Source organism: Myotis lucifugus, unplaced genomic scaffold (assembly GCF_000147115.1).
Source record: "Myotis lucifugus unplaced genomic scaffold, Myoluc2.0 scaffold_838, whole genome shotgun sequence".
Classification (NCBI taxonomy): domain Eukaryota; kingdom Metazoa; phylum Chordata; class Mammalia; order Chiroptera; family Vespertilionidae; genus Myotis; species Myotis lucifugus.
This window is the reverse complement of record NW_005871886.1, coordinates 97279-108442: the sequence shown is the minus strand read 5'-3', so window position 1 is coordinate 108442 and position 11164 is coordinate 97279. Positions and strand designations below refer to the sequence as shown.

At 48.8% G+C, this 11164-nt stretch overlaps 1 protein-coding gene across 1 annotated transcript; it reads right to left on the bottom strand.

Annotated features, from left to right (window-relative positions):
- Nucleotides 1–1157: 1157 nt before the first annotated feature.
- On the bottom strand, nt 1158–5633 carry LOC111824045 (sialic acid-binding Ig-like lectin 5). Its single transcript, XM_023747311.1, has 9 exons — nt 5597–5633; nt 5139–5519; nt 4643–4912; nt 4350–4397; nt 3846–4100; nt 3459–3760; nt 3161–3243; nt 2019–2100; nt 1158–1504 (listed from the first exon to the last, which is right to left on the bottom strand). The coding sequence occupies exons 1-9, from the start codon at nt 5631–5633 to the stop codon at nt 1310–1312; spliced, it is 1653 nt and encodes a 550-aa protein (XP_023603079.1). The 3' UTR covers nt 1158–1309.
- Nucleotides 5634–11164: the final 5531 nt, after the last annotated feature.

Genomic DNA, 11164 nt, shown 5'->3' with positions numbered 1-11164 from the left:
TGTCTTAGGGGACCTACCAATCTACTATGGCCACCATTAAGAATTAAGATGTCAGTTTGGCCTTCACAGAGGGTAGTTTTAGGAGGACGTTGGGACAGCAAGGGCCTGGGGAGGAAGCTGGGCCTGAGGAGGAAGAATGTGCAGACACTGTGAATGACAAAAAGAAATATTGATCAAGTGTGTTTACTGCCCACCGGCTGGAAAGACTGTTAGCTGTTTGCATATTTTCTTACTGGCACTAGAAACATAGGAATTCACCATACACCATAAATATTGTGGGGACAGTGAGCTACTCAGTACATTCATAAATAAAGTTGAACATTTGCCTTGGTATGCACTGTGCTAGGTGCTAGAGATTCAAATGTGAACAGAGCAACCCTGGCCGGGTGGCTCAGTTCATTGGAGCGTCGTCCCATAGACAAAATGTTGTGGGTTCTATTCCCTGTCAGGGCACTTACCTACATTGCGGTCCTCCCAGTCAGGTTGGATGCAGGAGGCAGCCAATCAATGTTTCTCTCTCATCTCTCTCTTTCTCTCTCTCTCTCTCTCTCTCTCTCTCTCTCTCTCTCTCTCTCTCTCAAAACCAACTTTAAAAAGGGAGCAAAGCAGATTTGACACTGCCTTCAGAGTGAACCAGGATATTCTGTGGAGCCTGTTTCTTCAGCTGTATAATGGGACAGAACACCATTACTCTGAGGTGACCTCAGGGCTGTTGTGAGGATAGGGAGGAGCTTTGGGGACCCGGACGCCCCCATTTATGCCAGGACTAATGTCTCTTCATCATTGACTCAACCCTAGCCACACCTCCCCTCACTATTTCAGGGCAAGACAGGTTGTGCCATGATGATTCTCTCTCATCATTGATGTTTCTTGCTTCCTCTCTGAAATAAATTATATATATATTTAAAACTACTTCTACTTTGTAACTTATACATTCTTATTTTATTATGTACAGCCACTAACATAAAAATTATGCCATCATGATTAACTTACCAAAGTTTTAGCAAATGCACACTTCTCTCTCCTCCTAGGTAATATGTACATATTAGGAAATGTACAGATTACATATTCCCCACCACAGCTACTTTGGGCTTAGCCGTTATTATTGTCGAGAATGTAAATCTATATTTTTATTCTACAGGCAATAATTTCCCCATTTATTTGTTCCAAAACATCTGTATTACTTCCTCATTTTTGAATTCTCTCTGCTGAGTATAAATTATAAAGTGACATTTAAAGATCGTATCTCCTTTCTTCTGCTTTCCATGGTTGCTCCTGAAAAGTCAATTAAACTGCTCTGAGTGAGTCCTCATTTGCCTGCACGCTTGATCTCTGAGTACTCGGGGCTACTGGTGACCTCCGGGTTCTGAGACTCCCGTGTCTTCATCTCATAAAAGCTGAGGTTGGCATAATAGAGCTCTTGTTGCTCCCCGGAGGGAGGGGCATCCTTGGCGGGGGGCGCTTGGTCTGGAGGCCTGTCTGGCCCTAGATTTTCCTGGGAACCCTGAGTGGAGGGGAGGGAAGGGAGTCAGAGAGGAATAAGGCAGACATGGTCCCAAGGGGAAGTTGGGCTGATGAAAGTTTTCGTTCTTCCTCATTCCATACACACGTCTTATGAACTCAACTATTCCCACATGCATTTAACATTCTGTAATATTATACTGAAGGCCTACTAATCATGTTTCATCCTCACAGAAACCCAGCATGAATGACACTCATTATCCCCATTTACAGATGGCGAGACTGAGGTGAGGAGAGGTGAAGTAACATGCCCACAATGGGTAGAAAGTAGTCGTTTTGGGGAGATGGTTCTGGCAGCCTGAACCTATCAGAGAAGTGAGGTGGGCTCAGTGGTCAGTGTGGCTGGTGCAGGAGGTTACAGGAAATGAAGGGGAGAAGTCAACTCCCAGCTGCCCGTCCAGCTGACCACAGAGGAGCTCAGTGTCGACTCCTTAATGGACATGCCCAGCGCCGCCCCCCCCCCCTACACAGCATGAGAAGACACCCCCGTCACTCACCCAGGTGACTGTGCCCATCACAGGATCTTCATCATTCCTGACCTTTGGTCTCCCAGCTGCTTGCCTCCTGCAGGCTTTCACTCTAAGGGAAGAAGTCAGCAGCTAGAATGGCTCAGGCACAGGAGGGCAGCTGCCCCCACTCCCTGATGGACAATGGAGGCATCCAGACCCTGAGGCCAGTCTCAGAGACCCTCCTGACATGCAGGTGAGGACCCCGTCCCCCTAGATGTCCAGGGATTTGGCCAAGACTGAATGTACATCACCAAGGCCCCTCTCACACGCAGACTTGTGCACAAGCCATCATCAGTGCAATTCATGGTAGCTAAAAAGTCCAAGCAACCCAAATGTCCATCAGTGAAGGAATGGACAAATCAAATGAGCCCCATCCATAGCACGGAATATTATTTGTAAATAAAAATCAATAGAGTGCTGACACAAGAACCTCGAAAATGTCATGGTCCTGGCAAGTGGCTCAGTGGTTAGAGTGTCGGCCTGCACACTGAACTTCACAGGTTCAATTAATGGTCAAGGACATGGACCTGGGTTGCAGGTTCCATCCCCTCTCTGGTCAGGGCTTGTAGACAAGGAATCTATGAATGTGTCTCTCTAACATCGATGTTTCTCTCTCTCTCTCTCTCTCTCTCTCTCTCTCTCTCTCTCTCTCTCTCTTCCTCTCTCCCTTCTACTCTCCTAAAAATCAATGGAAAGATGTTCTTGGATGAGGATTAACAAACAAAATAATTATTATAATAAGTGAAGAAAATATCGTGCTAAGTGAAAGAAATCAGTCACAAAGGACCATGTGTTGTGTGATTCCATTTATATGAATCGTCCAGAATGGACAGGAAGCAGTTAGTGGCTGCCTAGGGCTGGGAGAGGATGGAAACAAACTAACAGTTAGGGGATGTGGGTTTCTTTTGCTTGTTTTTATTATTATTATTATTATTTCAAGCAAATGAAACGTTTTAAAATTGACTGTGGCGATGGGTGCACAGCTGTGTGACTGAACGAAAAGCCATTGAATTGTACACTTCAAATATATGGGAATTTTACCTCAATAAAGCTGCTACCCCCTCCGGACCTCCCAAAACAGTCCCCTCTGGATGTACTCAGCTCTGCACCTCCCTGCCCTAGAGGCTCACATGCAAAAGGAGAGGAGACACAAACACAGGGACAGCAGGGCCATGGCACCAGCACCTCCGAGAGCCGCAGGAACCACTCCCGCCTGGGGCACGGCCTTCCCTGCAGAGAAGAGGGGGGTGAGACACCCACTCGCGGGACTCAGTCTCTCCTCTTCCCACCTCCTTGTAGAACCCGCTGTCGGTTCTGTTCAGGCAGGAGAAGCAGGCCCTGTCCTAGCAATCACCCCTGTCCAGGCCACAGCCCCTCACCCCCAGCCCCACCTTCTCTCTGACCCACTCCTTCCTCCGTGGCCTCTGCCCCCAGCAGGCCCTGACCTGGCAGCAGCAGGACAGAGGCGCTCTGGGCTCCGTGCACATTCCAGGCCTCGCAGCTGAGTCTGAGGTCAGGGCTGAGCCCCTCCTTGAGGCTCAGGGAGCTGTTGGTCCAGGGCCCCTCTGAGCTGGAGGTGACCCTGTAGGAGGCGTTGCCATGGTTCCCCTCCAGCAGCCCCGCCCCCAGCCGCCAGCGCAGGGAGGGGGCTGGCTGGGCCCTGGAGGAGCAGCTGCAGTGCAGACCCTGGTCCTCCCAGGAGCAGGAGGGTCCCAGCAGCTGCGGGGGGTCTGTGGGGAGCGAGGAGAGGGGTCAGCGGTGCCTCTAATCTCCCCAGAACCCAGCTGTCCTGCCCCCTGGGATCTCCCCACTCACAGACCACGGAGAGGCTGAGAGAGACACTGTGGGAGCCCAGCGGGTGCCGAGCTTGGCAGGTGAACTCTCCTTCCTGTGCAGGCCCCACGCGAGGCAGCTCCAGGATCGCGGTGCTGGAGACGGGGGTGGCGTTCAGGCCTGGGGACCCCCGGAACCAGCTCAGCTCGGCAGGGGGGTTGCTGTCAGCCACACAACTCAGTCTCAAATCCTCTCCTTCCAGGATGGTAAGGGATGTGGTTTGTAGAATATTGAGGGCTTTGGATAGAGAAATGCAGAGAGAGAGAGAGAGAGAGAGAGAGAGAGAGAGAGAGAGAGAGAGAGAGAGAGAGAGAGAGGTGTAGAACACAGATGCAGGCACTCACCCACCAGAGGTGAGGGACTAGAGTGATGATTTTCACCCTTGCCCTTCCTAGGTCTGATCGCATTCAAAGTGGGATTTCCCTTATGGTTTACCGTGGCCTTAGGGGCAGGTCCCAGCCCCAGTGAGGAGAGGTTCTTTCCTACCTGTGGCATTTCTGAAGAAGATGCCTATGGTGAAGTTCTGAGGGGCATCTGGGATAGAAAGACAGGGCCCCACTTCAGAGTAGAGGAGTGAATGGGAGTCTCCCAAATCCCAAGGAGGGGCGGTGGGAACCAGGAAGGAGGGGTTCTCTCTTTCTGGCCCCTCCCCACCTACACACAGATCCATGCCCGGGTGTTCTCAGGTTAGCTCAGCCTCCTACACACACACACACACACACACACACACACGTCGCTCCCACTGTCCCCATGGACCCAGCCCCCCCTCCAACACTCACAGGAGACATTGAGCAGGATGGTTCTCTGTGTGGTCCACTGAGACCTTTCCCGTTTCACCTGACAGGTGAGGCTGGTGCCATGGTCCTGGGGCCTCGGGGTGAGGGTGAGCCCCGAGGAGCGGAGGGTCTGGGGGTTCAGTGAGTCCACAGCGGCTCCCGCCCAGGAGAAGGTGGGAGGTCGTCCCCTTTCACAGGACCCTGGAAGGCTGCAGGCCAGCTGTGTGGGGCGGCCGGACACCAGAGGCTCCAGAATCTGGATGTGGGGTTTGTCTGTCAGGAAGGAAGAGGAGAGAGGGAGGTGTCGGGGCCTCAGGAGCTGGGGACACAAAGTGTGATCCTGAGTGGGACTCGTGCCTCAGGGACCAAGAGCTCCCCAGGCACTGTGATCTTCCCACCACCCAGGGCCCAAGACCTGGACAGGGAGTGTCCAGTGTCCCTTTCCTGCTCTAAGACGGGGTCCCATGTCCCTGGGTCCTTTCCTGGGCCCCTACTGTACCTGTCACCTGTAAATCCACCATCTTCTCTCGGTAACTATAGCTCACAGAATCTCCTCTCTCCACTCGGAAGAAGTAGCGTCCTGTGTCACTCCTCCTGGCGTCTGTGATGCTCAGGGAACAGTTATTGGTCCTGGGGTTCGCGAGGAGGAAGCGGCCTCGGGTCTCTCTCTTCACTGGTTTATTCCAGTTGCTCGAGGCCACAGGATCATCATGGTTTGTGTTGTCCCTGTCCCGGTACCAGTAGGTGTAGACTTTGCTATAAGAAGACCGCGAACTCCAGGGGTAGGAGAAGGAGCAGGGCACGTGGACACACAGACCCTCAAACACTGTCACCGATTCCTGCACTTGGAGCTCATAGCCTGGCTGCTGCTGCAGGGACCCTGGGAGGGGACAGAGGCTCAGTGGCAGCCCCTGCTGATTCCCCACCTGCCCAACCCCCCTCCCTCAGCTCACTCACCCCCCCACAGCAGGGGCAGCAGCAGCAGGGGCACCATGTCTGCCTCTGGCAGGGCAGAGTGAGTCCACGTCCCTGTGTCAGTGAGGGAAGTGCCTAGCTCTGGGGTGGGGCCTAGGACACCCCAACAGGAAGCCCTGGGGGAGAGAGTGTGGCCACGCTAGAAGGGGAACTTGGCCTCCACAGGACGTAGTGGGGTGTGTGGCTGAGAAATCATTCTGTCTCCCTCCCCCACCCCACTCAACCCTGCCGGTGCATGTGCTGAGGCCCCCAGAGGTTGAGAGGCATGTCCAGATGTGAATCTGAAAGTGATCACCTTGCAGATGATGTGTAAGTGGAGAGGGAGGTCACCCAGGGAGCCACTGGGGTCAGAGCTGGACTTGGGGGAGACCCACCCTTGAGCTGAAACCACTGGTGGGTCTGGAAAAGGATAACTTTACATTTTCTTTAGACAACTCTAGCGCTGGCGAGAGAAAAACAATTTAGACTCAACTCCTGTTGGGGGGTGGAACCCCAGGGAAAAGTTGAGCATTCAAGCCCTTTGCTCTGAGAGCTTTGTGGGGACATGGAAAGCACATGTGTGGGTCTTTCAGGGTCTGAGGGACCTGGGACAGTGACAGCACACAGGCCCCATCAGAAGGCGATGTGTGAAGGGAGATCTCACCCCATTCGGAGGGACTCAGCACAGCAGCAAATTCGCCACCTACAGCTCAGGAAGCTCCACCTTCAGGCCCCTCACGTGCTCCGTCCCTTTTCAAAGCCTAGCAAGGGCTCGAGTGATGTGTGGACATAACCTGCAATCCTACTGCTCTTTTATGAAAGGAAGAAACTTGATCAATGTTTTCCCAAATATGACAGTGATGTGAAACTTCAGACATTCCCAGTAACAAATTGTGTGATTGAAAGAAACGTTTCTTTAATTGTACAGGAGAAAAAGAAATGTCAAACATCCATGCTGACGGGAACACTGAATTCTCTCTCTGTTATCTATATTATTTATATATATATATAAGGCTAATATGCAAAGTGTCCCCTCAGGAGTTTGATGGGGAGACTGGGAGTTTGATTGCCCGCAATGATGTGTGCTGACCACCAGGGGTAATGTGGAATGAAGGAAGGCCCCAGCTGGCAGCTGGAAGACCCTAATTAGCCCTGAGCCCCACCAGGCCTAGGGACCCTACCCATGAATGAATTTTGTGTGCTGAGCCTCTAGTATAAATATAATTTTCTAGTAATTAATACTTAATATAATATTAACATTTATTACTATGTGACAGAATTAATCTCCTATAAAGAGTCAGTCAAAAAGTATCAGTTAAAAACTGTGGAGCCTGGCCAGGTGGCTCAGTTGGATGGAGCGTCATCCCTTACACCAGAAAGTTGTGGATTTAATTCCCAGTCACAGCACATACCTAGGTTGTAGGTCCCATCCCCTGTATGGGCATGTAGGAGGCAACCGATTGATGTTTCTCTCTCACATAGTGCGTTCTCTCTCTCTCTCTCTCTCTCTCTCTCTCTCTCTCTCTCTCTCTCCTCCCTTCCTTACTCTCTAGAATCAATAAACATGTCCTCAATTGAGGATTTAAAAAACTGTAGAGAACACACCTTATGCTGGTGTTCCGGACAGGTATGTCGCACGGCTAAGAAAAATAGTCTGTACTTTTTCTCATTTGTCTTATATTTTGGGCTTAAACATTTTTGCCTTTGTGACTTGATGTAATATGTTTTCTCGTGTTAGAAAAATCCATGTGTAGCAGATTTTGGTTTTTTTTTTGAAGCAATGATCTTGACATCTATGTCAATATCAGGCTCCACAAACCTGAGTTTGCTCCTGTCTTGGGTGCAGGTGAAAAGGAAGGAACCAGCTCCCCCCACCACCTATCTGGACTCCTCGCATATTACAATGAAGATTGTCTAGTGCAGTGGTCAGCAAACTCATTAGTCAACAGAGCCAAATATCAACAGTACAACGATTGAAATTTCTTTTGAGAGCCACATTTTTTAAACTTAAACTATATATAGATAGGTACATTGTTATTAACTTAATTAGGGTACTCCTAAGCTGGCCTTTGCTAAAAACGTCCTCAATCTGATTGAGGTACGTTTGCTGAGGTCGACCCCTTCCAACTCTCCCATCCTCAACTTGTGCTTGAATCGCACGCGCCTCCCCCACGGCGCTGGGTTTCCCCAGGCGCTGTGTCTCCCGTCACTCCACCGACCAACACCCCCCACTTCTTCTAACGCCACTTCTTCAAAATAGACTCGCCCAGGCCGAAAACCGACTTCTGCGCATGGGCCACAAAGTTTCAATCGCACTGTACGTGCGCGCCCGCCCGTGGTATTTTGTGGAAGAGCCACACGCAAGGGGCCAAAGAGCCGCATGTGGCTCACGAGCCGCGGTTTGCTGACCACTGGTCTAGTGCGAGCAGAGACCAAAAGAAAAGCACGATTTCCATGGTTGTACCCCCACAATTCCTATCACTGAGAGGTCTAGCAAATCTCAAGCTGAGAAATAAAACAGACAAGAAATAATAGCCCTAACCATTTGGGCTCAGTGGATAGAGCGTCAGCCTGTGGACTGAAGGGTCCTAGGTTCGATTCCGGTCAAGGGCATGTACCTTGGTTGCAGGCACATACCCAGTACGGGGCGTGCAGGAGGCAGCTGATTGATGTTTCTCTCTCATCGATGTTTCTAACTCTCTATCCTTCTCCCTTCCTCTCTGTAAAAATAATCAATAAAATAAAATGTAAAAAAGAAAAGAAAAGAAATAATAAGTGTTCGTAAGAATGTTCAGAAAGGGGAACCCTCTTGCACTGATGCTGGGAATGTAAATTGGGGCAGCCACTATGTAAATCAGTATGGCAGTTCCTCAAAAATTATAAATAAAGCTGCCACATGACCCAGCAACACCACTTCTGGGTATTTTATTTAGAGGAAATAAAAACACTAACTTGAAAAGACACATGCATCTCTATGTTCATTGCAGCAGCATCTACAATATGTGCAAGCAACCTAAGTGCCCATCAATCCATGAATGTACAAAGAAAGTGTGCTCTATGTACAGTGGAATGTTATTGTGCTATAAAAAGAAGGACTTCATGCCATTTGGGTCAACATGGATGGACCACGAGGGCATTGTACTAAGTGAAATAAATCAGAAAGAAAAAGACAAGTATGGTATGATCTTACTTATATGTAGAAACGTTGAAAAAATCAAACTCAGAGATACAGTGAACTGATTGACCGTTAACGGAGGCAGAGCCTGTGGGGTGGGCAAAATGAATGAGCGTGGTCAATGGTACAAACTTCCAGTTATAAAATGATTAAATCATGAGGATGTGATGTACAGCATGGTGACTGTAGTTAATAATAGTGGGTACTGCCCCGCTGGTGTGGCTCATTGCTTAAGCATCAACCTATGAACTAGGAGGTCATAGTTCAATTCCCGGTCAGGACACATGCCCAGGTTGTGGGCTCGATCCCCAGTAGGGGACTTGCAGGAGGCAGCCGGTCAATGATTCTCATCACTGATGTTTCTATCTCTCCCTCTCACTTCCTCTTTGAAATAAATAAACATATTTTTATAATAATAGTGGGTATTAATACTATTAGGTATAATAATGCAGTTAATAGTACTGTGTTGTATATTTGAAAATTGCTAAGAGAGTACATTGCTAAGAGAGATGTACATAAAAATATAATATGCCCTTTCTCAATGGAGGAAATTACAAATCTGTTTAGGAGGACATTAAAGATGCAAATAAATAGACAATATGCATGTTAATAGGTATGACAACAATCTATATATATAAAAGCCAAGTGACCAGAACAGTAGAATGACCAGAACAATTGGAACAATCGGTCACTATGAGGCTCACTAAAGGGGCCAACCGGCCCGATGGGGGCCCCAATTGGCCCCCCAAACCTCCCATAGCCCCTCCCCTGGCCAGCCCTGTCCCCAATTGTCCCCCCACCCTGATTGGGGATGGGGCTGGAGGCCAACCTCCCACATCCCCTCCCCCAAGCCAGCCCAACCCTGATTGGCCCCCATTGGGGCAGGCAGGTGGACCCCACCATGCACGAATTTGTGCACCGGGCCTCTAGTATTGTATAAAAGTCTAGCATACCCAAATTAATCTGCAGAGTTAAAGCAACATGTCACCAATCTCCAAGTGACTTTTGTGGAACTTGGTACCGCTATTGTAAATTTATTTCGAAGTAAATTTTTCCAAGTTCAGCCAAGGCAATTATGAAGAACAATGTATGAGGACTGGCTCCATAAGACGTCAAGACATTAAAATGTTATGGAAAACAAGACAGTGCTGTACTAACATAGTGTTAGACCACTAGACCACGGGAACAGAACAGAGCACCTAGCAATACCATAGACCTAAACCACAGGAAACGCCATGCATGATAGAGGGGCTGATGCACAGAAGTGACTAGAAGATAAACTTTTCAATAATGTGTGTGGGCAGCTAGGGATCCAAATGCAGTGGGATGAGATTGCACCCCCAGCTCCTACAATGCACTGAAACCCAGAGCAGACGGAGAAGAGCTATTGTTTTACCAAAGACAAGACAGTGGAGCTCTTAGAAGGTAATATCGTGTGATAACTCCAAGAATTTAAGGTAGGGAGGGCTCCCTGAACAAGACATAAAACAGCACTATTTATAAAGAGAAACATGGAAAATTTGGGCTATGTGACAATTCAGGACTCTTCATAAAAGGCAACATAGGTACTGCTAAATCATCAGCCATCAGGTGAGAGAAGAATTTTACAACACATGCAAGCATCAGAGTGTTGATCTTCAGAATACAATAAAAATTTCTACAAATACATGAGAAAACAAAATACAGAAAAATGGGCTCACTTGAGCTGCACCTCATAAAAGATAGAAAACAACCAGCTGGTAAACAAATGAAAAGCAGCTCCAGGTCATTAACAACAGGAAAGCGCTCGTTAAAACCACAATAAGATAGTATTACACTGGCTCCAAGTGGACGAACATTATAGTGTCTGAAAGCGCCCAGTGCCAGTGACAGTGTGGGCCAATGGTTGTTGAAATGTAAATTGGTACCAGTGCTTCAGAGAAAACTAGCATCTTCTACTACACTGAGGACAGTCACACCATACCCAGCAATTCCGCTCCTACACTTCCATCCTGGATCAAAGCCACACTGCATGGGAGCCAATGGCCACTTGGGGCAGGTGACCCCTTGAAGGGTGGCTGTAAGGATGTGAGCTATAAGGGGCTAGATGATGAGTCATAACGGTAAAACACACACTGAACTTTGAGGACTTACCACAAGAAAATGAATGTAAAATATCTATTTTGGTATTCTGAGACCAATTCCATTGCGGGTGGCATGAGGAATTTCTCCCACACCACCAAGCAATTCAACTACTCAAGTTTGACACTACCTACCCAGATGCCACATGTTTAAGGCTAAATTCTTAACCTGCTCTCCTCCTTAATCCCATGTCAGGTGCTAATCTCAAGTCCAGGTTATCCACCTGTGCTTCTGACCAACAGGCTATAAGTCAGAGGTTTCCAAGATCTCCTCTC